Source organism: Macaca fascicularis, chromosome 11 (genome assembly GCF_037993035.2).
Source record: "Macaca fascicularis isolate 582-1 chromosome 11, T2T-MFA8v1.1".
Taxonomy (NCBI): domain Eukaryota; kingdom Metazoa; phylum Chordata; class Mammalia; order Primates; family Cercopithecidae; genus Macaca; species Macaca fascicularis.
This window is the reverse complement of record NC_088385.1, coordinates 55771820-55799067: the sequence shown is the minus strand read 5'-3', so window position 1 is coordinate 55799067 and position 27248 is coordinate 55771820. Positions and strand designations below refer to the sequence as shown.

Genomic DNA, 27248 nt, shown 5'->3' with positions numbered 1-27248 from the left:
TTGGGATTACAGGCATGAGCCACTGCCCCAGGCTGGTATTTACTTTTCTGCTGGTGGAAGGGCTTCACCCTTGTCCAGTGCCCTGACCACAGCTGAAGAAGCCAAGCTTCAGGGACCAGTAGCTCTACGGCAGCACCCTTTCTGCTTTAGTTTCTCTTCCTACTTTTTGGAAGATGGTCACAGTTGTCATTCAGTAGTAGCTATTTTCTCAACAGCTGTTCCAGGCAGGAAAAGCAGGCACTGGGGTTGTTTAACCCCCATTCACCGAGTATATGCACTTGTCCATATCACACAGCCAGTTGCTGTTCCACGAGGAAGAAGAACCCTGCAGGGTTGTTTGGCTACTGACCAGGTTCCTCTCTCAGGAGAGCTGGATTCCCAGTGGCCTCGTTAGGGTCATCCAAGGGTCAGAATCTCAGGGTCCTCTGGCAAGATTAGGAAACCAGTCCCCCAACAGCATATTCTATTTGTTTGAGAGAGGTAAGCTTCCAAGCCTGGGAGTGGTAAAAGGAGAGGATAGGGGACACCACAAACAAGGCTGTGTTCTGGATTCAAGGAAAAGCCACCAAGCCATCGATAAAAATAGAGATTTTATTCTGCAGAGGAAGATGCTACATTGGTGGGGGCGAGGAGCCACTAATAGCTACAATGGAAGGAAATACCGATTCCAGGAGGCAAACGCATCTTTGAGAAACTGAGGAGAGAAGAGGGACCATAAAAGGCTGCAGGAAGAAAGAAGAGAATAGTGGAGAGGGATAGGGTTGGGTTGGAGGTGTTCTTTGCAAACCAGGCTGGGACCCAGCACAATAAATAGTTTTATTTACAACATCCAAACTCGTGGCTCTGTATCCACGTTTCAGTGCAAATTATTTACACACTGATGAGGAGGCAGGACAGGAAGGGGTAGGAGGTGGCCCAGGGAGGCATGGCTCACAGCTGTTCAATGGCTCCACGACAGAGACTGGGAGAATGGGGGCATTTCTGCTGGTTCCCGCAACCTCATTTCCACATCATCACAGCTGCCCTTTTGCCCTGGAACCTCCTGCTTCAGCGGCAGGTGGGGAGGAGAAAGGCCCTGATGCCCAGGTGTGGGTTCAGGGTCTGCACCCGTGGCAGGAGAATAGGAAGGGGCCTCGGAGGACCCAGAGAAAACGCAGGACAAAGGGGAAGAAGAGAGGCAGAGAGGTCACTGGCGCGATGGAGCAGGCAGAGTGACACCGTCAGGAGCTGACCCCATGGCGGAGGGGACCCATCCTTCTCCCACCTCCTGGCCAAGCAGGGGGCAGTGCAACAAGGGGTCTCCCGCGGAGAGGGAGGGAGGTAGGTCCGGGGCAGGTCCATCAGGATGGCAAGAGGGTTCATGCCGCCCCAGGCAAGTGGTTTGAGGAGTCCCCAGGTAGGAGGAAGTGGGAGAGATGGGATACATATGAACCGCGGGGAGTGTGACTGGAGGTACTCGGGTGGGCGAATAACCGGGTCTTGAGTGCCAGCGAGTCTGTTTGGGGGAGGGCTCGCGGAGAGCGTTCCCGGGGGCAAGTCCGCGCAGCGCCTCACAGACACTCGTGCAGTACGCGCGTGTGCGTGCAGTTGCGGCAGCTGACGTGGCAGCACCAGTGGAAGGTGCAGTTGCAGCGCTCGGTGACGCGCTGCGTGCGCGTGCGGTGGCCCCTGCCGCAGCAGAGCAGCTCGCAGCCGTCCAGCGCGGGCGACGAGCTGTTACAGGCGCGCCCTGCCGTGCCCGCTGTACCCAGGCGTCCGCTGTACGTGCAGAAGTTGGGCGATTTCTCGAAGTAGACGAGGTCGTGGGGGGAGGGCGGTTTGTGGGCCGGGTCTTCCGGCTCCAGGCGCAGCAGCTCCGCCCGCGAAGCGCGGTTGCTGCCGCGGTTGCCGTAGAGGACGCGCGAGGCGCCGTCGAAGCGGTCGCGCAGCACATCGCCCACGGCGCGCAGGGTGGGCAGCCGCATCCAGCACGTGCGCACCGTGCAGGATCCGGACATCCCGTGGCACTTGCACTCCTGACGCATCTCGGAGAATACGGTCTGCGGGGAGAGGGGAAGAAAGAGTGTCCCAGGGCACCCGGCCAGAGTCACCCTCCCAGACACTGCCCCCTCCCGGACGCCACGGGGGCCGGACCTCAGCAAAGGCCCAGGCCTAGCTGAGCCCAGGGGAAGGGAGGCGCGAAATGTTCCGCTGAGATTTGGAAACCCTGCCCAACCCTGCTCCGCCGCGGCGGGTCAGTCTCGTCCTCTCAGGCTTGTTTTTCAAATCTGTATAGTGAAGAGACTGTGCTTGATTTGTAACCTCTTCTACCTGTCCGCGGGCCAGGCATCCCTTTGCCCTCAGCCACTGTCTCCTCTATTCTCCGGCTTCTTTCCAAGCCTCCAGCTCTCCCAGGACGCCCTCTCCTGGTGCCCCTTGCCTTATCTCACCGACCGTCTCTTCCCCAGCCCGAGGTTGGCCGCTGCCGCTCCGCTTAGGGTGCGGAGCCTCTCAAAGCTCACCGTACGGCCAGCCTCGTTGTTGTGAAGGTTCATGAGGAAGCGCAGGTCCCGCCCCTTCTCCCCGGAGTCCACGAACTCCCGGCCGAAGAGGCGGCCGAAGTCAATGTTGTCGCTGCAGCCCCCCCAATGCCAGTCGGGGCCCCCGGGGCCGCGCCGCCGGTAGTCACACGTGCAGGATTCGATGGAACCCTCTGAGCAGGAGCGCGCCACCGAATGGGTGACCCCGGCGGAGGTGATAGCGAAGATAAACGCCGTTTCTCGACAGCCTGTGGGAGAAGGGAGCAGGGGATCGGCGAGGGTGTACGCGGGGCGCGGCCAGCACCCTCAGCGAAGGGCTTGGGACCGGAATCCAACCCCCGACTCCGCACTTAGAGTCCTGAGAGCCAAGGCCGGCAGTGCTGGAAAGCTGGTCTCTAGGGCTAGTAGAGAAAGCAGGTGCGTGGGCACGCAGCCACGTCCACGGGCGTAATCACACCTTACTGGGAGGTTCCAGGGCGCATTTTGGCTCGATAGCGGAAGTGGAGCAGCCCCAGAGAGAAAAACCAAAGAGAGGGGAGCAGAAGAACCATACATCCCCAAGACTTCTTCGCAGCCCAAAAGTTTCAACCCATGTTGGCGATGCAAGTCTTGCTAGGCGAGAGGCAAGACACACGCCTGCAGAGAGCAGCTTCCCAGGCGCTTTTGAGAGAGGCTGGGGGAAAGCGGCGGTCAGCCGGCGTCCGCGACCTGAAACTTTATCTGGGGCAGTAGCTCAGAAAAGTTAAGCTTCGCTTCCAGGGTGCACGGCTGTTAGAAGTCTGGCCCCGAGCTGGCGCTGGGCACCAGGCACTTGGCGGGTTGATCGTGTGACCCTCCAGACGCCTGGGACACCTTCTCTGAACTCGCCCGCCCATGCCCTGGGGGTGACCCCGCGTTTCCCCTGCTCCCGGAAGCGTCGCCTTCCTGGGCACCCACCTCGGTTGACGATCTTGCCGAAGAGGTGGGGCCCTGGAGCAGTGGGACAGTTCCAGCGGCGATTCCGGAACTGCCACTTGCACTCGCGCACGGCACTCTGCAGCCCCCCACTCACGCTGTGCAGGATCCCCGGATTTTGGCGTATCAGACGCCGCTGTTTGCGGCTCAACAGCTGCAGACTGGGCTCGAGTACCAGTTGCAGACTCTTGGAGTCCGTCAGCAGGTTCGTGGAGGAGGCTACGTTCACAATACCCCTGGTGGGACGTATGATACCTCAGGCTCAGGAAGGGGATCCGCACCCTAACCATAAAAACTGTGCCACCCAGTCCTCTTCCTGGGGGTATGTGGCTGGAGAGAGTGGCGGGAGATTAATAATACGCTAATAACCCCGCGCTCCCAGGCTCACTAATTTGAAAGAACTGGGCGTCCAGACTTGTGTGTCCCCAGTAGTCCCAGGGCTGCTCGCCTGAGCCCTAGGTCCGGAGACTGGACAGAAGAGGTACCCGGAGACCGAGTGTCTACCTCGGATCTCCCAGCCTCTTCCGGTCAGCCTGAGCGAGATAATCATGGCCTGCAGTTTTTGCCCACCCAAGGCGTGAAATCTAAGCGAACGCCTGGCCCTTCACTTCCCGAGGTGGGGAAACCTGTGGTGAGGCCACTACCGTGAGGCTGGAGTTGGCGCTCAAAGGGGAAGGGCGGTACTAGATGAGAGTGGGCTCCCTGCCTGGGGTATCTTAGGCCTCCGCGGGCGGGCGGATCTTTCGCCCCACTTCTACAGAGCTGGAGTCTGGGGCAGCTCCATGCCAGATCGCCCTTCGGTGTCGCGGAGGGAAGTCAGAGCGGGGAGGGAGTCTGTGGGCAGACGGATCCCAGAGCGTGGGAGCTGGGTAGGGTTGGCCCCTGGCTCTGTGCCTCGGGACAAGTGGCGACCCCGCACCAGCTCACTTACCACCATCGGCCACTGCTGTTGGCAGCCAGGGCTGCGGGCAGAGCGGCCAGCGCCAGCAGCAGCGTAGCAGAAACCCAGCCAGGCAACTGCGCCCAGAGCCCCATGGCCTGCCTGACTTTGCCCGCTCTGTGCTGCAGTTGCGGCGACTTTGGCTGTTGCCCGCGACGATGGGACGGGACGCGGCGGTGGCGGCAGTGGCGAGAATTCGCAGTCTGGCTCTAACAACCCTGGGGGCGGGCGGCGGACAGCATGGCTCGCGGTCCCGGCTGGTGGGCTGAGGCGGCCACGGCGGGCGGCACCGCCTCTTATAGTTGCGGCGCTGGCTGAAGTGACGGGAGGAGGCTGCCCCGCCGGGCCGCACTGTGGCACCAGGGCGCACCGGTTAGGGGCGCAGACAATGGGCAGCGAGCGGGGCTGTGGTTCCCGCCCGTCTGAGCCGAGAGCTGGCGGGTTGGCCGTCGGGGCTCACCCCCGCCCCCTGCCCAATGGCCCCCGCCTCCGGGCCTGCACTGGCCGCGGACCCCTCCCCTTGGGACACCCTCCCACGCGCGCTCGCCTCACTCAGCTGAGCGTCCGGAGCCCGTCGGGGACTAGCATCCGCCAGGGGGCGCGGCGAGAGTGTGCTGCGGGGAGAGCCCGCCAGGGGCCCAGCCCGCCTCGCCACCCGCGGTGGGGTTGTCCCCTCGACGTCACCCCGGGCCCCTCCGACGTCCCCTCTCTCCCCCGTCCTGACTGTCGGAAGGAAAGCTGTGGTTCTGGGCAGCGACTCCGGGGAGACGCTTAACCGCCCAGGAACCCCCGATGGCCGGACAGAGAAGGAAAAGGGGGAGACGGGGGCGTGAGGGCGGCTGTGGTCAGGGAAATCCCGGGGATGAGTTGTGGGGGTGAGCTGACCAAAAGGAGCCTGGCGGTGGAGAGAAACCTGAAGCAGCAGGCAGTTTGCTCATGTGGGCCAGAAGGAGCGAACAAGTGGCTCTGTGTGTGTGTGTGTGTGTGTGTGTGTGTGTGTGTGTGTGTGTGAAGTGGGACAACATGAATATGGGTGGGAGTGAGAATGTGCTGTGTTCTGAGGGTGCATCCTCTTGTGTGTTGGTACGTGCAGAAACTCCTTGTTCTGGTGAAGGATGTGAGGAAACTTTCCAAAGAATTTTGGAATTTCGCTCAAGTCAGAAAGGGTCATGGAGTCACCTTGTCACAGTCATCACCTGGGGCAGTGTGTCAGGAAGGTGGTGGCGACGGTTGACAGGAGACTCAGAAGCATGATTGAGGGATGCCGAGTGTCTGGATTGTGTATGGAGTGGGTGGATGAGCGTGTGCATGGGATGATTAAATATGTGTGTATATGTCATTCTGTTGCCCTTTGTACCTCGTGGCATCCTATGGTGTGTCACACTGTGGTATGTGTCAACCAGTGCATGTCATTGAGAGAGAGAGCCGAGCCTACAACCAAGATGGTATTGAGGTGAACCGAGCCTGGAGTGGCTAAGTCTCTGAGGCCTACGCTCAGAAAGGATGGGAAGTGGTGTGGATGTCCAATGTATGCATGGTGATGGAGACGACTGGGAAGACAAGGGTTATTGCTGGCTGCATTGAACCTAGATTAGGAAACTTGTGCCTCCATGTGTTTGCTTCTCTTTGGATTTTTCTGCCACGTTTCTGTCTTCCCCCAAAGCTCTGGTTCCCACCATACTGGGATACCCAGAGTGCCTGTGACCATCTCATCCATTGTACATTTTTCTCTTCTCTCCCAGGGACTCCTACTCAGCTTCAAGGCCACTTTGGCCTCCTATTGAAGAAGTGACAGGCTGGGTGCTGTGGCTCATGCCTGTAATCCCAGCACTTTGGGAGGCCAAGGTCAGGAGATCGAGATCATCCTGGCCAACATAGTGAAATCTCATCTCTAATAAAAATACAAAAATTAGCTGGGTGTGGTGGCGTGCACCTGTAGTCCCAGCTACTCCGGAGGCTGAGGCAGGAGAATGGCTTGAACCCAGGAGGAAGAGATTGCAGTGAGCCGAGATCACACCATTGCACTCCAGTCTGGGCTACAGAGCGACTCCGTCTCAAAAAAAAAAAAAAAACGAAGAAGTGGCTGCTTTTCCCTATATGGTGAATAGGGGGCACTGCCAGCCTGGTTATCATGCCCCACCACCACACACAGATGGCCCCTGGAAGGAGGGAAGATCTTTACATCTCTTCTCTCTCCTCATTTTGCAGAATTAAGAATAGATCAGGCAGTTGTTCAAGGTCCACATCTAATAAATGAATCAATGGTAGAACCAGGTTAAAACCCAGACCAATTTGACTCAAAGCCCATGCTCTTTCGAACTTACCAGCTGCTTGCCAGTGTGCAGCAATTGCATGCTGGGAACCCTTCTCAAAATTGATAGGTTAAAATGATTTTTAGGGCCTTCCTGCCTCCCTTTTGAGTTCTAGCTCTCATTTTTTTTCATCTCTCTTGTCTTTTAGGATGCCTTCTGACTGAGAAATTTCCCCAGGCCTGAACCTAGAGTCTTAAGTCCCAGAAACGACAGGATTCTCTTCCAAGGCAGGGAAATCACTCTTAGGAATAAATGTCAGGTAAGTTTCATTAATATTCCTGGGCACTTGTGTTTTAAATGGGATGTATGTTAACCCAAATGAAGCCTGATGGAAGTTATTTTATAAAGAAATGTCCTTCTTTCCCTTTTTTCTTCCCCTTTGCCCAGCCTAGTATATCCGGCCCTTCCAAGGATCCACCCCTGAGGGAAAAGGTGTAGCGGTCCAGCGTCCTCCATAGATCCAAAAGCCAGTAGTCTCTGCAGAGAGGACTCAGCATAGATGACTCAAGTAAATGGACAATGTCCCATGGGGAGCCTGTCCTTTATCCCTTATGAGTTTCTTCCCACTGGGGCCTGTGTTACAGCTTTTGGCCTGGTGGATTGATAAAACACCGTGAGGGTGGGAGGCTGGCTGGAAGATATGGAAGCCCTGTCTTTGACCACTGGTGTCAAGCAGAGGTGGGAAGAGAGGAAAGGAGCCACTGTGCTTTGTTCCAACATTCCACCCACCAGGAGTAGGGGAGAAGAGGGTAAGGCCCCTAGATCTGGGTCACATTTGTTATGACCTGGCTCACATTTCTTTTTCTTTTCTTTTTTAAAATATGAAATGCTTCACAAATTTGCATGTCATCCTTGCGCAGGGACCATGCTAATCTCTGTATCATTCCAATTTTAGTATATGTGCTGCCAAAACAAGCACCCAAATTTCTGTTTATATCAAATAATCATGATATCAACTGTCCCCTCTTTCTTTCCTGCATCATCCACTTACCTCTCTCCTGGAACATACACATAAGCATGCAGACATGCTGCAATAGTACCCATCTGAAAAACCCAAAAACTTCATTAGACCCCACATTACTGCCCAAGATTGTTCCATTTCAGTGCTCCATTTTACTGCAAAAATCAAAAGGGTTGATTTAATTACTAGAGCCGATATCTTTTCTTTTCTTTTTTTTTTTTTTTTTTTTTTGAGACGGAGTTTTGCTCTTGTTGCGCAGACTGGAGTGCAGTGGTATGATCTCAGCTCACTACAACCTCCGCTTTCTGGTTTCAAGTAATTCTCCTGCCTCAGCATACTGAGTAGCTGGGATTACAGGTGCCCACCAACACTCCCAGCTAATTTTTGTATTTTTAGTAGAGAGGGGGTTTCACCATGTTGGCCAGGCTAGTCTCGAACTACCGACCTCATGATCTGCCCACCTTGGCCTCCCAAAGTGCTGGGATTACAGGCATAAGCCACTGCGCCCAGCCCAAACCATCTTTCCTAAAACAGAAGTCTGATTAATTCATTTGTCTGCTCAAAATTTTCCAATGAGTCCCCATCTCACTCAAAGTAAAGGCCAAAATCTTTACAGGGACCTCCTTCCTAGCCCTCCAGCTTCATTGCCTACCACTCTCTTCCTTGTGAATTCCTCCTCACCAGCCCCGCTGGCCTCTTTTCTAATCCTTTGAACCAAGCATGCTCCTTTCTAAGGGTCTGTGCACCTGCTTTTCTGTCTTCTAAAATGCTCTTCCTCAGATCTCTCCATGCATTTGTTCCCTCGGTTTGTTTTCCCTCCCCCTTTATAAAATAGAATCCCACTACTAATCTCCTTTACTCTGCTTCATTTTTCTCTATATCAAATTTTTTTTTTTTTTTTTTCTTTTTTTTGAGACGGAGTCTTGCTCTGTCACCCAGGCTGGAGTGCAGTGGCCGGATCTCAGCTCACTGCAAGCTCCGCCTCCCGGGTTTACGCCATTCTCCTGCCTCAGCCTCCGAGTAGCTGGGACTACAGGCGCCTGCCACCGCGCCCGGCTAGTTTTTTGTATTTTTAGTAGAGATGGGGTTTCACCGTGTTAGCCAGGATGGTCTCGATCTCCTGACCTCGTGATCCGCCCGTCTCGGCCTCCCAAAGTGCTGGGATTACAGGCTTGAGCCACCGCGCCCGGCCCTCTATATCAATTTTGACCATGGATGACTTTAAAGGCTTGAAGTTGAAAATCAGTAGCAAACCACCCCCCTGGAATAGGGGTAGAGGTAAGATGTTAGAGGGGAGAGGGGCTTTACCTTGGCTTTGGGATCTGGGAGGAAGCAGGCACCAGGGTTGAGAGTTTGTGGGCAGAGGAGCCTACCCTCCTTTGAAGCACCCGCAGGCAGCACTGCCCCATTGGACTAGGAAGGCATAGCCCATCCATTAGGCCTGAGTAGAGAAGGGGGCAAAAATTCTGTCTAAGGTAATCCCATGGATTTGTTGGGGTCGAGTGCTGAAAGTGAGGCCTTCCTCAGAGTCCAGTATACAGTTGGCCCGCAGACCCTTTGGTGCCTCCAGGTGGTGGCCTACGGTGCTGCAACAGAAGGCGCATTAGGCAGAGGGTGGGCAGCGCAGCTGAGCTCACCGCCACGGGCGCATCCATCCCTCCTGGGCCTATAATTTGGGTTCCCCAGGCCTGGCCGCCCCTATCAGCGGCTCAGCAACAGATGAGTCACCCGGGACCCCGGGCCAAGGCAAACATGGGGGGAGGAGGAGGAGGAGGCTTCCGAGGCTTTAGCCACCGCCTCAGTTGCTCGACATCCCCCAATCTCCAGGGGCCCCCACTCTTTTCTTTGACCCCCGCCCTCCAGGGCCCCAGTGTTCTTCCCACATTGCTCTTGTTACACCCTCCATCCCTAGGATAGGAAGGGCAGCCCTCCACTCTTCTCATCGAGGGGAAGGGGAACCAGCTTGCTCCTAGATCCTCCCTGCAGTGATGAAAGCCCCCCACTTTCCCCCTCCTGTCATTGGCCCCGACCCACGTCAAGGTCTCTCTGGTTCCTGTCCCTCCCCTTTCTTGGAGCTGGCCGCGTGCTTGGGGTATTAGGCAATGGGTGTGCACCCGCAACCCTCTCCAGGCCCCGCCTGTCCCACCGCCCTCTAGCCGCCTGCGGGTCAGTGCTCAGGCCAGCCGGTCGGGCTGAGGGCACTGCGGGCCAGCTCAGGCCACCCAGTCTGCCGGCCTGTGGCCTCTTGTCCCAGAGTTGGGCTTCAGTAGAGAGAAGGAGCAGGACTCTGGGTCCATGGATTTGGAGCAGTCCTGCTTGGGGAGACCTAGGGTCACCAGGAAGTTGAAACCTATTGTAGTAGTTCTGTCCGTTGCCCCTTCTTGGCACCTGACTGTATGCTGGAGCTTGACAAGGGTAGAATCAGAAGGCAAAAAAAAAAAAAAAAAAAAAAAATCCCAAACCTAAGGGGGACCCAGGAGACACATGGAGAAATACAAATGTCCATGAGGTCCCCATGGAGAAGAAAGGCTTAGGCAACCTCATTCCCCTCTTCCAAGCACCTGGCAGGAATCCCAGGCTGACTGCAAGAAAAAGAATGACACTGGTGGGGATCACGAATCCAGGTGTAAGGATGAAAACTATAAGATGGGACTTGCAGATTCTGGTGACCTCCAAAACCACACATGGTTTGGCTCTTGTCCTCTAAATGGGAAGGAGGGTCAGGAACTCTAGGGCTCCCTTTTCCCCTTCCCAGAGGTAGGGAATCAGAGAAAAGCAGCCTGGTCCAGGATGTCCAGTGTCAGAGACCATGGCACTTTCACCTCTCCAGACTGCTCATCAACCTGGCACATAAAGGTGATCTGTAAATATCCCAACAGATGTTAAGTTCGCTTGATCTCCTGTCTCAGACTGCTGTGCCCGCTATCCAACAGTGACCCCTGCAGCATGGGCAGGACCTCCAGCAGCACAGACTGGAGGCTGGCTGCCCAGCAGAGCTGCAATGCCACCACCAAGAAAGAGGTGACTGTGGTTGTGGGTATCATCCCTGTGCCTCTGCTTGCTGGGGGCAGTCTGAGTCAATGTGCTTGGGGCGCGTGGGGCCAGCCGTGCCTTGGGCTGCGGTCTGGCGGGGCGGGGGGCGGCTGGAAAGCCTGGGGCCCCTCTCTGGCAAAAATAGCCCGCAGTGGTTAGAGCTTCGAGGGTGAGTCAGGCGGGAGCACGGTGGCGCCTAACCCCTTCGCTGCCACTGGATCTTCCTAAGGCGGTTTGCCTTTGCCTATGCACCCCAAGACCAGGCTCTTTCCCGGCTGCCCTTAGGCTTGGCTCAATTTTGGATCCCAAGGGCCTCCTCATCCCACAAGAAGCAAGTCTACAGCTTGGAGCAGGAATCCAGGCCACCCAATGTGCAGACCGGGGGAATCCCGAGAAGGGTAGGATACCTCTGTTGGCAAGCATCCCTGCCAGGCAAGGAAGCATCGCGGCAGGCTGATGATCTTTGGTGCTACCTGAACCTCTGCTAGGGCCAAACTCTGAGGCCAAAGCTGACCCCTCCAAAGGGGCAGGCGCAGGGCTTGGAGGTGGGTGGGAACCAAGCTGCCCAGACCTGTGCTTCTCCTGCCCGCTCTGAGTACCCTAGGTGCACTCAGGCTGTGGGTGCCACATGTGACTGTCCCACACCGAGAAGCCCAAAGACTGTCCGGCTCCATCCTCATCTTGTCAAAGGCACTTTCCAGCCACCCTGATCTTGGTGGAGAAACTGACTCAAAGAGAAGTGATGAAAGATGTGGCCACTTTGGTCCCGTTCTGGCTCCCTAGGAAGGTTACTACACCCTCCCTGCAGCCTTGGCGACCCCAGAGCAGGTGAGAGGAACTCTGGCCACCTCCTTCTTCAGTAGGGCCAAGCCTGAACCCAGGCGTCGGGGGAGAGGGTGTGTGTGTGTGTGTGCGTGTGTGTGCGCGCGCGCGCGCGCGCGCGCGCTGGGAGGAGGGGGAGCGGCTGCATTTGCCTGGTCAAGGCTGGGAGTGGAGAGTAGGGTGGGGAAGCCCCAGGCTCGGGGAGGGGCCGCAGCTCTGTCAGCCCGGCAGAGCCACCGTGAGCTCCGCGCCAGCAAAGCCAGAGCCCTCAGTCCTTTGCTCGCAGGCTTGCTAGCTCTCTGGATCACTCCCTCCCTTCCTCCCTCCCTTCCTCCCCGCGGCCGTGGCGGCGCTGGGGAAGCGGTGAAGAGGAGTGGCCCAGCCCTGGAAGAATGCGGCTCAGACAAGGGGACAGAACCCAACGCAGTCTCCCCACGGTTTAAGCAGCACTAGTGAAGCCCAGGCAACTCAACCGTGCCCGTCCCGGACCCCGCACCCAAACCACTGGAGGTAATTAGACCTGGGAAAGCAGGGAGGGCAGGGACGTGCACACAGGGAAGAGACAGGCACGTGTGTAGTCAGACAGACAGACACGCATCCACCCACAGAAGCACAGAGACACATAGAGAGCCAGAGATATTGCTAGCAATAAAGACAGAGAGAATAAAGGAGTGCCCCCAGATTTAGAAAGCAATGAATGTGAGAGCCAAGGGGTGAGGACCAGACGGGTGCCTATGGAGGAGGGGAGCTTGTAGTTAGGCAAGGTGGGGGATAGGGAAGAGGACTCAGTCTGCGCCACAGTCCCTTTTAGGAGAGAGCCAGGCTCGCCTCCCCATCTTTCCTGCACCTGGAGCCTCTCCTCTTTCCTTGCTGCTCAGGGAGGAGGCAGTGTGGGTGGGGAACTCATTCTTGGACCTTTCTCATGGAGCCTGCTTGCCCTTGATGACACCTGGAGGTGACACCCCCTTAGGTGGTGGGGAACCTCCTCCCTATCCCTCTCTCTAGCCCTGTGAGGGCGGCGAAGCTAGTCGTGGGGCCCTGGAAAAGGGAGCAGTAGACGAGGTTGTGGAGTAAGTGTTTGTGAGTCTGTGTGTCTGAGTTTGTATGTGAGTGTGTGTCTGTGTGCTGGGCGTTGTGTCTGATTGGGCAGGGTTCCAGGGGTGCTCACTTGAGTCCTGAGCTGGGACAACTCCTGGACTCTTCTTCTTTAAGACCTCCAAGCCTCAGGGACTCTGGGAATCAAGGGGTGATTCTTCTTGTTTGAGGAGGAATGAGAAGGGTCAGTAGGGTGGCACCGGTGGTTTAGGAGCCCGAAGGAGGGCATCACTTGGTTCCCCAGGCGAGCCGCCCTATTCCTGAACCCGCATCAAGTCTTCCCGTCCCGCAGGTCCTGATCGATCTGCCGATCTGCCCACCGGAGCCTCCGGGCTTCGACATGCTGGAGGAGCCCCGGCCGCGGCCTCCGCCCTCGGGCCTCGCGGGTCTCCTGTTCCTGGCGTTGTGCAGTCGGTGAGCAGTTCGCCTTGTCTCCCAGGCCCCAGAAGCACCGACCAGGGGTGGGGAGAGTTGGAGGGGTCTGGACCGCAGACCCCAGACGCCTTCTTGGTTCCCAGGGCTCTAAGCAATGAGATTCTGGGCCTGAAGTTGCCTGGCGAGCCGCCGCTGACGGCCAACACCGTGTGCTTGACGCTGTCCGGCCTGAGCAAGCGGCAGCTAGGCCTGTGCCTGCGCAACCCCGACGTGACGGCGTCGGCGCTTCAGGGTCTGCACATCGCGGTCCACGAGTGTCAGCACCAGCTGCGCGACCAGCGCTGGAACTGCTCAGCGCTCGAGGGCGGTGGCCGCCTGCCGCACCACAGCGCCATCCTCAAGCGCGGTGAGCCTGGCTGGGCGGGTAGGCGCTGCCGCCGAGGCTAGAGGGTGGGGGACGGACCGAGGCGCGCGGAGGCGGGAAGGAACGGGTTCGCTGCTTCGGGAGGGGCCTCTCCTGGAATTCCCCCCTCCCCCCTCAGACCCGCTCTGAGCCAGGTCTGGCCACTCGTCTGGGGCCCTGTGCGCCTAACTTCCACCTGCGTGCTGCCGGCGAGGCAGCTGGGTCCCTGCTCTCCTACCCTAGGGCCCCCCTTTCCTGCCTCCGCCCAGCTTAATCTGGGTTGCACCTGTGAGCAAGAGATGCCCCCAGTCCTGGAAGCTTCAAACGGCCCCCTATTCCCTCTCCTATTTTCTCTCCCCCCATCTTGGCTGGACAAGCCCAGGCTGGTGTCCCCAGTGTCTCAGCGGGGGTGGAGTGACGCCCCCAACCGTTTAAGGGTTAAATCTGCTCCCCTAATTGCTGGGGTTCCCAGGAGCCAAAGCTGGGAACAAAGACCCTGATGACTTTGAAGCTGGGGAGCCAGTCCCCTCCTCTGTGCTGTGGGGGCTCCAGGTGTTGCTCACCTGAGCAGGTGAAGAACGGCTGGAGAGGCAGAGAACAGGTCACTGCTGGCCTGGTCTGGGAGGCATGGCTGCCTCTCCCCATTCCCTGCTGGAGTTCACTCCCTGCTGGTGTAAAGACCCATGGGGGCTCAGCCCAGAGATGGGGGCAGTGCTCTGGGGACTATGGGGTTAATAGGCAGCTGCCATCTGCAGGGGAATTCCCAAGACTTGTGCAAACAGCTTCACCCCTGGAGGGTTGGAGTTGGGGGATCAGAAGGCTGGCCCAGGAGCCCTGGATCCTGGGGTAGGAGAGGCCTGGTCTCTAAGAGGGTGCTGTCTCTCATCTTCTCAGGGCTCCGGAGAGCCCCTGCCTAAAATGAAGTGAGGGTCCCCCTCCTTCCCCACAGGGCCTGGTGTAGGGCAAGGCTTGGACACCTAAATGGTAAGCATGTTTATTTAAGTCTGGGAAAGGCTTGGCATCCTGAGCTTCTGTGACCCCCAAAACATAACAAAGAAGCCAACCTTTTAAGAGGGCCTTAGGGAAAATCACTCCCCCACCTCTCTCCTCCTCTCAGTGTTTTATAGGGTAATAGCAGGTTAGGATAAACATTAAAAGGGCAGTCTTGAAGGGCAAATATAAAACTACATCCTGGGAAGCGGAAGGGCAGCTCCATAGCTCCAGTGCTTTGGGGGTGCTAGGGTGGTGGAAGGTAGGTTGGTTAAAAGACTGACTAACCCTGAAGTGAAATTAAAAAAAAAAAAAACAGAACCACAAAGGCTCTGCTGCCACCTCACCCAAGCTCCCTGCAGGGTTGGGGGAATTTCTAAGGCTTTCAGATGTAGAACTCGGTTGTACACATCTTCAAAGACCTCAGGGACTCCCTCTTAGTCATCTCCCAACTCCAGGGGTCTCTCCCTCTGGGCTAGCTCTTTCATCTACACCTGAAAATCACCGACTTACAGAATGAGAATGGGCCTCAGAGATCATCTTGACCCATCGTCTCCCACCTCCCTTTAGAAATGAAGAAGTTGAGGCTCTGTGCTTTCTGTACCCTTCTTTGTCCCATGACTTTCCTCCAAATCACTCAGCTGGTAAATGGCAGGGTCAGGATTCAGTTAGGAATTTCTGGAGTTGGAGGGGGGCTGTTTATTTCTTTCTGCCTCCACACTCTCATCTGCCTGTCAACCTTACCTCCACCATCACAACCTTCTCATCCCCAGGTTTCCGAGAAAGTGCTTTTTCCTTCTCCATGCTGGCTGCTGGGGTCATGCACGCAGTAGCCACTGCCTGCAGCCTGGGCAAGCTGGTGAGCTGTGGCTGTGGCTGGAAGGGCAGTGGTGAGCAGGATCGGCTGAGGGCCAAACTGCTGCAGCTGCAGGCACTGTCCCGAGGCAAGAGTTTCCCCCACTCTCTGCCCAGCCCTGGCCCTGGCTCAGGCTCCAGCCCTGGCCCCCAGGACACATGGGAATGGGGTGGCTGTAACCATGACATGGACTTTGGAGAGAAGTTCTCTCGGGATTTCTTGGATTCCAGGGAAGCTCCCCGGGACATCCAGGCACGAATGCGAATCCACAACAACAGGGTAGGGCGCCAGGTATGTGTGTACATCTTGTCCTGGGTCTCCCCAGCTTTTGAGGCCTGGTTAGAGTTTGAGAGGCACAGGGGAATAATAGGATAAAGTGTGATGAGTGACTGACACCATCAGCAAGTCACCCAGCCTCTGTTTTATATCTGTAAAGAACCTAATGATACTTACCTTACAATGTTATTAAGACTGAGCTAGCAGGCCAGTGTGGTGGCTCACGCCTATAATTTCAGCACTTTTGGAGGCTGAGGGGGGAGGATTGCTTGAGGCCAGGAGTTCAAGAACAGCCTGAGCAATGTAGTTAGACCCCATCTCTATATTTTAAAAAATTATATATAAAAACAGACTGGGGCCGGGCGCGGTGGCTCAAGCCTGTAATCCCAGCACTTTGGGAGGCCGAGACGGGCGGATCACGAGGTCAGGAGATCGAGAGACGATCCCGGCTAACACGGTGAAACCCCGTCTCTACTAAAAAATACAAAAAAAAAATAGCCGGGCGAGGTGGCGGGCGCCTGTAGTCCCAGCTACTCTGGAGGCTGAGGCAGGAGAATGGCGTAAACCCGGGAGGCGGAGCTTGCAGTGAGCTGAGATCCGGCCACTGCACTCCAGCCTGGGTGACAGAGCAAGACTCCGTCTCAAAAAAAAAAAAAAAAAAAAAAAAAAAAAAAAACAGACTGGGCCGGGCGCGGTGGCTCATGCCTGTAATCCCAGCACTTTGGGAGGCTGAGGTGGGCAGATCACCTGAGGTCAAGAGTTCGAGACCACCCTGGCCAAGGTGGAGAAACCCAATCTCTAATAAAGTACAAAAATTAGGCGGGGTGCGGTGGCTCACGCCTGTAATCCCAGCACTTTGGGAGGCTGAGGCGGGCAGATCACGAGGTCAGGAGATCGGGACCATCCTGGCTAACACGGGAAACCTCGTCTCTATTAAAAATACAAAAAATTAGCCGGGCATGGTGGCATGTGCCTGTAGTCCCAGCTAGTGGGGAGACTGAAGCAGGAGAATCGCTTGAACCCGGGAGGCGGAGGTTGCAGTGAGCCTAGCTTGTGCCACTGCACTCCAGCCTGGGCGACAGAGCGAGACTCCATCTCAAAAAAAAAAAAAAAAAAAGAAAAAGGGCCAAAACTTAGCCAGGCATGGTGGCCGGCACCTGTAATCCCAGCTACTCAGGAGGCTGAGGCAGGAGAATCGCTTGAACCTGGGAGGCAGAGGTTGCAGTGAGCCGAGATGGCTGCACTTCAGCCTGGGCGACGAGAGCAAGGCTCCATCTCAAAAAACAAAAACAAACAAACAAAAAAACAGACTGATCTAGCAAATGGTATACCCAGCATAGTGCCTCATCCTTGGCTCACTACATAGTAGCTATTATTACAGCTGCCTTCCCTACAGAATTTAGGCGTGCTGTGGGCCAGACTCCCAATTTTATAAGTGCTTACAATGGAAAGAGCACTGGATTGGGTGTCAGGACAACTAGAGTTGAGTCTTGGCTCTATTACCAGCTGTTGATGGAAGACGGACAAATCACACCGCTCTGGCCTCAATTCTGTCATCATAAAATGAGGGAGTTGGCTATTAGTTAACCGCAATGTCCTTTCTATTCTGATATGCCACGTTATTCTTGCCTCCATTTGTCCCTCTCTGTGTTCTCTGTTCCCTTCCCTCTGCTGTGCCTCTGTGTTCTGTCCATTTGCTGCCCTCCGCTTCACCTCTTCTCTCCCTGATGCTCTAGGTGGTAACTGAAAACCTGAAGCGGAAATGCAAGTGTCACGGCACGTCAGGCAGCTGCCAGTTCAAGACATGCTGGAGGGCGGCCCCAGAGTTCCGGGCAGTGGGGGCGGCGTTGAGGGAACGGCTGGGCCGGGCCATCTTCATCGATACCCACAACCGCAATTCTGGAGCCTTCCAGCCCCGTCTGCGTCCCCGTCGCCTCTCAGGAGAGCTGGTCTACTTTGAGAAGTCTCCTGACTTCTGTGAGCGAGACCCCACTATGGGCTCCCCAGGGACAAGGGGCCGGGCCTGCAATAAGACCAGCCACCTGTTGGATGGCTGTGGCAGCCTGTGCTGTGGCCGTGGGCACAACGTGCTCCGGCAGACACGAGTTGAGCGCTGCCATTGCCGCTTCCACTGGTGCTGCTATGTGCTGTGTGATGAGTGCAAGGTTACACAGTGGGTGAATGTGTGTAAGTGAGGGTCAGCCTCACCTTGCGGCTGGGGAAGAGGACTGTGTGAGAGGGGCACCTTTTCAGCCCTTTGCCCTGATTTCCTTCCAAGGTCAATCTTGGTCCCTGGAAGCTTAAAGTATCTACCTGGAAACAGCTTTAGGGGTGGTGGGGGTCAGGTGGACTCTGGGATGTGTAGCCTTCTCCCCAACAATTGGAGGGTCTTGAGGGGAAGCTGCCACCCCTCTTCTGCTCCTTAGACACCTGAATGGTCTAAGATGAAATGCACTGTATTGCTCCTCCCACTTCTCAACTTCAGAGCCCCTTTAACCCTGATTCATACTCCTTTTGGCTGGGGACTCCCTATAGTTTCACCACTCCTCTCCCTTGGATAACCCCAGGCACTGTTTGGAGCCATAAGATCTGTATCTAGAAAGAGATCACCCATTCATGTGTACTATCCCCAAACTCCTCTACTGCAGCCTGGGCTCCCTCTTGTGGGATAATGGGAGACAGTGGTAGAGAGGTTTTTCTTGGGAAGGGGACAGAGTGCTGAGGGGCACTCTCCCCTGAATCCTCAGAGTTGTCTGTCCAGGCCCTTAGGGAAGTTGTCTCCTTCCATTCAGATGTTAATGGGGACCCTCCAAAGGAAGGGGTTTTCCCATGACTCTTGGAGCCTCTTTTTCCTTCTTCAGCAGGAAGGGTGGGAATGGATAATTTATTGTACTGAGACTTGTTCTTGGTTCCTGTTTGAAACGAAAATAAATTAAGTTACCGGACTGGATGCAGATGGTGATGTATGTACCCACACTTGGGATCCCAGTCCATAGCTTCTTTTCTAGGTTAATTCTCCTACCTTCCTACACTCAATGACTTTATGTATATCCTGCTGAGTTCCACAAAGGATTTGAAATGAATCTCAGTGACTTTGTTGGCAACTTTTCCTTTGTAAAACCAGGAAGGACTCCTCGGTGGGAAGGGCTACAGTTCCAGATGTAGGCCCTATTGACTCTCTATGTGCCTCAGCTCCAGATTTCACCTTGATCACTGCCTTAGAACAAGGGCTGGCATTTTTTTTTTGTTTTTTACTGTAAAGGGTTAGATAGTAAATATATTACACTTGTGATCTTTGTCCCAACTATTCAACTCTGCCACAATTACTCAACTCTGCTGTTATAGATCAACAGCAGCCATAGACCACACATAAATGAATGAGCATGGCCGTGTCCCAAAAACTTCATTCACAGAAAGGGGCTGCAAGACCAAATTTGGTCCCCTAGCTGCAGTTCGTTGACCCTTGTTCTAGACCACGAGGTTGCCTTCGTTCTGGAGTTTTTCAGTCCTAAATGTATCTCGACACTGAACTTTGACCCAAAAGAACAGGTACTTTTTTTTTTTTTTTTTTTTTTTTTTTTGAGACGGAGTCTCGCTCTGTCGCCCAGGCTGGAGTGCAGTGGCCAGATCTCAGCTCACTGCAAGCTCCGCCTCCCGGGTTCGGGCCATTCTCCTGTCTCAGCCTCCTGAGTAGCTGGGACTACAGGCGCCCGCCACCTCGCCCGGCTAGTTTTTTGTATTTTTTAGTAGAGACGGGGTTTCACCGTGTTAGCCAGGATGGTCTTGATCTCCTGACCTAGTGATCCGCCCGTCTCGGCCTCCCAAAGTGCTGGGATTACAGGCTTGAGCCACCGTGCCCGGCCAAGAACAGGTACTTTTTTCTCTGGTTCCAAAGGAGTGAACTTGGGATATAGATGCAAGACTGACGGGAAACGTGTAAAACGTTGACTTTGTTCTGGAGTTTTTCAGTCCTAAATGTATCTCAACACTGAACTTGGACCCAAAAGAACAGGTACTTTTTTCTCTGGTTCCAAAGGAGTGAACTTGGGATATAGATGCAAGACTGATGGGAAATGTATAAAAGAGATTTATATGCTTGAAATGGGAGTTTTTCCCTCTGGAAAGTAGCAAAACCAGCCATGTTCTCTCATGGAATTATCTGCAATTTTTTTTTTTTTTTTTGTCCTTATTTGATTGAGACAGGGTCTCACTTTGTTACCCAGGATGGAGTGCAATGGTGCGATCTTGGCTCACTGCAACCTCCTCCTCCTGGGTTCAAGCGATCCTTGTGCCTCAGTCTCCCGAGTAGCTGGGATTACAGATATGCATTACCATACATGGTAATGTATGGTAAATTTTGTATTTTTAGTAGAGATGGGTTTTCGCCATGTTGGTTGGCCAGGCTGGTCTCAAACTCCTTGCCTCAAGTGATCCACACGCCTTCGCCTCCCAAAGTGCTGGGATTACAGGCATGAACCACTGTGCCCGGCCTATTTATTATTATTTTTTTGAGACAGGATCTTGCTCTGTTGCCTTGGCTGGAGTGTAGTAACGTGATCTTGGCTCACTGCAAACTCCACTTCTTGGGCTCAAGCAATCCTTCCACCTCAGCCTCCCAAGTATCTGGGACTACAGACACACGCCACCATGCCTGGCTAATTTTGTGTGTGTGTGTGTATTTTTTTGTAGAGATAGGGTTTCACCATGTTGCCCAGGCAGGTCTTGAACTCCTGACCTTAAGCGATCTGCCCATCTCAGCGTCCCATGACCTTCCTCATTTAGAGCTCTTTTGTATTTCATCTTAGTAAAATAATTCCTTTATCTTTTAAGAGATAACCTCAACTAAACAGAAAAGGATTTATTTTTATTTATTTATTTATTTATTTTTGAGATGGAGTTTCACTCTTGTTGCCTAGGCTGGAGTGCAATGATGCAATCTTGGCTCACTGCAACTTCCACCTGTCTGGTTCAAGCGATTCTCCTGCCTCAGCCTCCCAAGTAGCTGGGACTACAGATGCGTGCCACCACACCTGGCTAATTTTTCTATTTTTAGTAGAGATTGTGTTTCACCATGTTGGCCAGGCTGGTCTCAAACTCCTGACCTCAGGTGATCCGCCCGCCTCAGTCTCCCAAAGTTCTAGGATTACAGGCATGAGCCACTGTGCCTGGCCCTAGCCCAACATCTTTGAAAACAAACTGTTATCGGGCCGGGCACAGTGGCTGACGCCTGTAATCCCAGCACTTTGGGAGGCCGAGGCAGGTGGATCACGAGGTCAGGAGATCAAGACCATCCTGGCTAACACGGTGAAACCCTGTCTCTACTAAAAATACACAAAAAAAATTAGCTGGGCGTGGTGGCGGGCGCCTGTGGTCCCAGCTACTCGGGAGGCTGAGGCAGGAGAATGATGTGAACCCAGGAGGCGGAGCTTGCAGTGAGCCAAGGTCGCGCCACTGCACTCCAGCCTGGGTGACAGAGCGAGATTCCGTCTCACAAAATAAAAAAATAAATAAATAAACTGTTATCTTTCTTTCTTTCTTTTTTTCAGATGGTGTCTTGCTCTGTCTTCCAGGCTGAGTGTAATAGCTCAATCTCGGCTCACTGCAACTTCTGCCTCCCAGGTTCAAGCGATTCTCAGCCTCCTGAGTAGCTGGGATTACAGGTGCTGGCCACCACACCGAGCTAATTTTTGTATTGTTTAGTAGAGACAGGGTTTTGCCATGTTGGCCAGGCTGGTCTCAAACTCCTGACCTCAGGTGATCCATCCGCCTTGGCCTCCCAAAGTGCTGGGATTACAGGCGTCAACCACCAAGCCTGGCCTAAACTGTTATCTTTCTAAGATTCAATGCAGAAAAGGAATATGCATCACACATTTAGAACTTCACAAATGACTGTACACTTTATGCGGCTGCCAGATGCTGACTCTAACAGGTTGTTTCTTTGGCCAGAGAATGTAGAAATAGTTCTCTCCACTTCTCTAGACAACAGACACTTCTGCTATCCAAAGTACCCTCAAAATCAGATGAAATGAGAGTAGCACCAAGGTAGTGAGGACATTGAGGAGTATCAGGTTAGGGCATTCCTTTTTTTTTTTTTTTGAGACAGGGTCTTAGGGTCTCTCTCTGTCACCCAGGCTGGAGTGCAGTAGCATGATCTTGGCTTACTGCAACCTCCACCTCCTGGGCTCAACCGATCCTCTTGCTTCAACCTTCTGAGTAGCTGGGAATACAGGCGTGCACCACCAGGCCCAGATAATGTTTGTATTTTTAGTAGAGATGGGGTTTCGCTATGTCGTCCAGGCTAGTCTTGAACTCCTGGACTCAAGCTATCAGCCCTCCTCTGCCTCCCAAAGTGCTGGGATTACAGGTGTGAGCCACTGTACCCGGCCGACAGTTTTGTTTTTCGTCTTGTTTTTAAGAGATAAGAGTCTTGCTATGTTGCCCACGCTGGTCTCAAGCTCTTGGACCCAAGCAATCCTCTTGCCTTGGTCTCCCAAAGTATTGGGATTACAGGTGTGAGCCAATGTGTTCAGCCAGTACTTCTTTTTAAATTTAGAGTCAGTGTCTTGCTCTGTTACTCAGGCTGGAAAGCAGTGGCAAGATCACCGCAGCCCTGAACTCCTTGACTCAAGTGATCTTCCAGCCTCAGCCTCTCAGAGTGTTGGGATTTACAGGCTTCAGTCACCACACTGGGCTCTAGGGCAGAACTTTATGGCCAAATTTTATGTCCTGGATTTCCACTTGAGCATTGAGAATTCTGGGTTTGGAAATTTGATGGAGACAGAAGAAATCCCATCCTTACTTCAGGCACTTACTGAACCTAGTGTGTGTGGAAGGAAGAGGGGATGCACTTAGAATGGGCATAGGATATAAGAGAATAATGATAAAGAATATTTATAATCAGAATTTCTCACACTCAGGACGAGAAAGGAGAATCTCTAACAGAGTCACAGCATGATTATTTCAGCTTTTTCCTGTTTCCTTCCTTTGTACTTTGGGTCCTTCTTTCCTTTCTAGCATTCCCTCTTCTTTCATCAGATACACACTGTGGCAGACTTAAGCCCCAAACCACAGCCTTGACAAATTCCAAATGGATTTTGTCAGCAAGGCCAACACACTCCTTCGCCACTTCCTAGCCCTGCTCCTAGCACATGCGCTGGGCTCAGACCCAGGCCTGGGGTCAGTGACAGGGTTGGAGTATGCAACCCACAGAGTTGGTGGCTACAATTTCAGCTTTTACTAAGCTCCAATGGCAGCCAGAGGAAGGGAGAAAGGTTGATGAACTGTAAGGCGGGCCTCTTGTCCCTCTTCAGCTCTAGATGAGTTCTACTCCTGCTGGCCTTTACCAAGTGGTTGGGAAGTTGCGGGGGGCAGTGGCCAGCTAATTGCCAGCTGGGCAGCACTCCTCCTATCTCTGCTCCTGTTTGCTCCATGGGCAGCCCACTCTGATGCTGCAACAGACACTTTCTTCTTCAGACCCCAGACAGGTGAAGGACAGAAGTGCTGGGAGATTCTCTAGTTCCATTAATCAATCCTGACTAACATACCATGGTACCTGCTGCTTACTACATTAGACTGTCACCATTTCCATCCTTCTGTTGCACTGGGGATACAACCTTGAGAAGATCTGAAGCACTGGGCAGGAATATCAACAGGTTCCACCTCCTTGTCCGAGTTCCACAAGGCATGTGCATGTGGTAAGGGCACTAGGGAGGTTTTATAAAGCATAGTTTTGGTGGACAGTGTGGTGGGATAACCTGGTGGAGTGCTACTAGAAATTTCTAGAGAAAGAAATGCAAGAGTAATCACATGGAAATATCAAAAGACCCACTCTAGGAGTAATAATACTGGAGGAAGATCCTTTTGTAGTTCATAAGCATAATGACTGGGTGTTCACACACACGTGAGATGTCCCACCCTCAAACCTTGTTACATTGGCCGGGCGCGGTGACTCAAGCCTGTAATCCCAGCACTTTGGGAGGCCGAGGCGGGTGGATCATGAGGTCAGGAGATCGAGACTATCCTGGCTAACATGGTGAAACCCCGTCTCTACTAAAAATACAAAAAACTAGCCGGGCGAGGTGGCGGGCGCCTATAGTCCCAACTACTTGGGAGGCTGAGGCGGGAGAATGGCGTGAACCCGGGAGGCGGAGCTTGCAGTGAGCCGAGATCACGCCACTGCACTCCAGCCTGGGAGACACAGCGAGACTCCGTCTCAAAAAAAAAAAAAAAACAAAAAAAAAACCTTGTTACATTGGCACACTATCCATTTGACATAAACAACAACAACAAAATACTGGAGGTGTCTTTTGCCCTTAAAAACACAGAGCTGGGCTAAGCGCAGTGGCTCATGCCTATAATCCCAGCACTTTGGGAGGCCTAGATAGGAGGACTGCTTGAGCTCATGAGTTTGGCCTGGGCAACATGGCAAAACCCTGTCTCTACAAATAGCATAAAAATTAGCTGGGTGACTGGGTATGGTGGCTCACACCTGTAATCCCAGCACTTTGGGAGGCCAAGGCGGGTGGATCACCTGAGGTCAGGAGTTCAAGACCAGCCTGACCAACATAGTGAAACCCTGTCTCTACTAAAATATAAAAATTAGCCGGGCGTGGTGGCACATGCCTGCAATCCCAGCTACTTGGGAGGCTAAGACAGGAGAGTTGCCTGAACCCAGGAGGCAAGGGTTGCGGTGAGCTAAGATTGTGCCACCACACTCCAGCCTGGGCAACAAGAGCGAAACTGTCTCAAAAAAAAAAAAAATTGTGGGCCGGGCGCGGTGGCTCACGCCTGTAATCCCAGCACTTTGGGAGGCCGAGACGGGCGGATCACGAGGTCAGGAGATCGAGACCATCCTGGCTAACACGGTGAAACCCCGTCTCTACTAAAAAATACAAAAAACTAGCCAGGCGAGGTGGCGGGCGCCTATAGTCCCAGCTACTCGGGAGGCTGAGGCAGGAGAATGGCGTGAACCCGGGAGGCGGAGCTTGCAGTGAGCTGAGATCCGGCCACCGCACTCCAGCCTGGGTGACAGAGCGAGACTCCGTCTCAAAAAAAAAAAAAAAAAAAATTAGCCAGGCATGGTGGCGTGCACCTGTAGTCCTAGCTACTTGGGAGGCTGAGGTGGTAAGGATCATTTGAGCCCAGGAGGTTGAGGCTGCAGTGAGCCGACTGCGCCACTGCACTCCAGCCTCAGCAACACAGCAAGACCCAATTTCTTTTTTTTTTTGAGATGGAGTCTCACTCTGTTGCCCAGGCTGGAGTGCCGTGGCACCATCTCGGCTCACTGCAAGCTCCACTTCCCGGGTTCACGCCATTCTCCTGCCTCAGCTTCCCGAGTAGCTGGGATTACAAGCGCCCACCACCACGCCTGCCTAATTTTTTGTATTTTTAGTAGAGATGGGGTTTCACCGTTAGCAAGGATGGTCTCGATCTCCTGACCTTGTGATCCACCTGCCTTGGCCTCCCAAAGTGCTGGGATTACAGGCTTGAGCTACCCCACCTGGCCAAGACCCAGTTTCAAAAACAGAAAAAAAAAAAAAAGAAAAAACAAACAAACAAAACCACCAACAAAAACCCACACCACAGAACTGCCCAGCACAGTGGCACATGTCTATAGTCCCAGCTATTCAGGAGGCTGAGAAGGAGGATCACTTGAACCCAGGAATTCAAGACTGTAGTGTGCTATGATCGCTCCTGCGAATAGCCACTGCTCTCCAGCCTGGGCAACATAGTGAGACCCTGCATCTTAAAAAAACACAGAGATGTGGCTCACGCCTATGATCCCAGCACTTTGGGAGGCTGAGGTGGGTAGATCACGAGGTCAGGAGATGGAGATCATCCTGGCTAAAACAGTGAAACCCTGTCTCTACTAAAAATACAAAAACGTGGCCGGGCATGGTGGCACACATGTGTAGTCCCAGTTACTTGGGAGGCTGAGGCAGGAGAATCGCTTGAATCTGGGAGGCAGAGGTTGCAGTGAGCCAAGATTGTGCCACTGCACTCCAGCCTGGGTGATAGAGTGAGACTCCATCTCAAAAAAACACAACAAAACAAAACAAAAAACTCCCACAGAGATTAGCAGAGCAACGGCCCTTAACAGCAGTGCCCAGGACAGATATAATTCCTTGTTATAAATAGGTTCCTTGTTATGCATCTCATCCCTTACCATCTTAAATTAAGGTCCCCTTGGCTTGACATTCTAGGGTCATGTTATCAGGTTAACATAAGAGAGAAAACAGACTGAGTTAAGGGACTGGTAAGTGCATACACCAGGGATTGATGAGGACAAGGAGATCGACGTATATGGCATCTACCAACTTTTTTTGTTGTTTTTTTGAGACAGAGTCTTGCTCTGTCACCTAGGCTGGAGTGCAGTGGTATGATCCCGGCTCACTGCAACCTCCGCCTCCCAGGTTCAAGTGACTCTCTGGCCTCAGTGCAAGTAGCTGGGATTACAGGTGTGTGCCACCATGCCCAGCTAATTTTTGTATTTTCTGGTAGAGACAGGGTTTCACCACATTGGCCAGGATGGTCTCAAACTCCTGACCTTAAGTGATCTGCCCACTTCAGTCTGCCAAAGTGCTGGGATTACAAGTGTGAACGCAGGGCCTGCCCCAGCTTAGTTCTTCTTGGAAGCAAGAAAACAAACAAACAAAACCAACCAAGGCAATAAATTCATATGAGCAACAATTTTGGGTCAAGCCTTAGGGAAGAGCCATGTGTTCGTTCTCTTATACTGCTGTAAATGAGAAGAGAGGGCACTTAGAGAACCTTCTATTGGCCGGGCGCGGTGGCTCACGCCTGTAATCTCACCTACTCAGGAGGCTGAGGCAGGAGAATCGCTTGAACCCGGGAGGCAGAGGTTGCAGTGAGCCGAGATGGTGCCATTGCACTCCAGCCTGGGCGACAGAGCGAGATTCCGTCTCAAAAAAAAAAAAAAAAAAAAAAAGGAATCTTCTGTCCTTGGCATTATTAGTGCCCTTCTATCACAGCTATGATAGTTTCAAGGCAGTTCTGCATATCTAGAGGTGCAAAACGGAGTGTGAGGGAAGTAGGGGTAGGTAGGAAGCAAGAAATACGGGTGCAAAGTCCTTCACCTTTCCTTGGGATACTAAAATCTCTACTTATCTAGGCACACTTCCTCAAACCACACTTCTGAATATTAGGTTTCTACTCTCCGTCTTTCAAGTTCCAACTTCTTAACTGGCCCAGAGTCCAGCTGTTTTCCTTCAGCCTCTTAAGTTTATCACTCTCCTTCCTCTTCCTTATGGGAAAGGATCTCTTGATTCAGACCCCAGAGTAATCTAGTCTCAGGAATAGTGAGCAACAGCAATGGTGCAGTGAGGGATCTCAGGGGATTGCAGTTAGCCCAGATTAAGAAATAAAGATGGTCTGCCTGGGTAAGGCAGACCACAGAAACGACTGTTCATTCACCCATATCCCGATGCTGCCTTTGCCCGAGGAGCCCCTGGGCCCCTCAGCCCAGCCCGTCTCCAACGCAGCCAACTTGCCGCCTCAGTCCTTAAATTCCAGGCACAACCCAGGAGCTTGGGATTCTCACCTCAGTCCTCACTGTCTCATCCCCATTCCCGGCTCCCGCCTCCGCCGCCCACAGCCCCCACACCGGCCTCCGCCCAGACTCCAGCTCCAGCGTCCGGCTGCCTGTGCTGCAGCCGCTGCCATGGTGATGGGTCTCGCGAGAACTGCCGCTTG

The 27248-nt window shown here is 53.7% G+C and overlaps 2 protein-coding genes, 1 long non-coding RNA gene, 1 other non-coding gene and 1 pseudogene across 7 annotated transcripts; 2 read left to right on the top strand and 3 right to left on the bottom strand.

Annotated features, from left to right (window-relative positions):
* Nucleotides 1–573: 573 nt before the first annotated feature.
* WNT1 (Wnt family member 1) lies at nt 574–4837 on the bottom strand. The gene is made up of 4 exons (XM_005570736.5): nt 4405–4837; nt 3456–3709; nt 2502–2767; nt 574–2039 (listed from the first exon to the last, which is right to left on the bottom strand). The coding sequence occupies exons 1-4, from the start codon at nt 4506–4508 to the stop codon at nt 1551–1553; spliced, it is 1113 nt and encodes a 370-aa protein (XP_005570793.1). The 5' UTR covers nt 4509–4837; the 3' UTR covers nt 574–1550.
* Nucleotides 1623–18486, top strand: WNT10B (Wnt family member 10B). 4 transcript variants are annotated; one of them, XM_074006775.1, is made up of 9 exons: nt 1623–3678; nt 6874–6984; nt 10566–10707; nt 11005–11547; nt 11828–12051; nt 12929–13050; nt 13155–13417; nt 15178–15539; nt 17273–18486. In XM_074006775.1, the coding sequence occupies exons 6-9, from the start codon at nt 12977–12979 to the stop codon at nt 17729–17731; spliced, it is 1158 nt and encodes a 385-aa protein (XP_073862876.1). In that variant the 5' UTR covers nt 1623–3678; nt 6874–6984; nt 10566–10707; nt 11005–11547; nt 11828–12051; nt 12929–12976; the 3' UTR covers nt 17732–18486. The 4 variants fall into 4 exon arrangements, with proteins under 4 accessions (XP_073862876.1, XP_073862875.1, XP_045221110.1 ...); XM_074006774.1 differs by having other exon boundaries at nt 15178–15551; XM_045365175.3 differs by lacking the exons at nt 1623–3678; nt 6874–6984; nt 10566–10707; nt 11005–11547 and having other exon boundaries at nt 11634–12051.
* On the bottom strand, nt 7541–7644 carry LOC123567852 (U6 spliceosomal RNA). The gene has a single exon (XR_006690943.2). It is a non-coding gene; the product is annotated as a U6 spliceosomal RNA (small nuclear RNA).
* Nucleotides 18487–21220: 2734 nt separating the features above from the next.
* On the bottom strand, nt 21221–27221 carry LOC135966226 (uncharacterized). The gene is made up of 2 exons (XR_010579384.2): nt 27097–27221; nt 21221–22353 (listed from the first exon to the last, which is right to left on the bottom strand). It is a non-coding gene; the product is annotated as an uncharacterized lncRNA (long non-coding RNA).
* On the top strand, nt 23391–23486 carry LOC123567819 (small nucleolar RNA U13; annotated as a pseudogene).
* Nucleotides 27222–27248: the final 27 nt, after the last annotated feature.

Bases quoted from the DNA above. Each gene is read 5' to 3' on its own strand.
- WNT10B (XM_074006774.1), top strand. From the start codon at position 12,977: ATGCTGGAGGAGCCCCGGCCGCGGCCTCCGCCCTCGGGCCTCGCGGGT. The intron at 13,051-13,154 runs GTGAGCAGTTCG...CTTGGTTCCCAG, and splicing joins TTCCTGGCGTTGTGCAGTCG to GGCTCTAAGCAATGAGATTC. The intron at 13,418-15,177 runs GTGAGCCTGGCT...TCTCATCCCCAG, and splicing joins CAGCGCCATCCTCAAGCGCG to GTTTCCGAGAAAGTGCTTTT.
- WNT1 (XM_005570736.5), bottom strand. From the start codon at position 4,508: ATGGGGCTCTGGGCGCAGTTGCCTGGCTGGGTTTCTGCTACGCTGCTG. The intron at 3,710-4,404 runs GTAAGTGAGCTG...ACGTCCCACCAG, and splicing joins AACAGCAGTGGCCGATGGTG to GGGTATTGTGAACGTAGCCT. The intron at 2,768-3,455 runs GTGGGTGCCCAG...CTTCTCCCACAG, and splicing joins CGGCAAGATCGTCAACCGAG to GCTGTCGAGAAACGGCGTTT.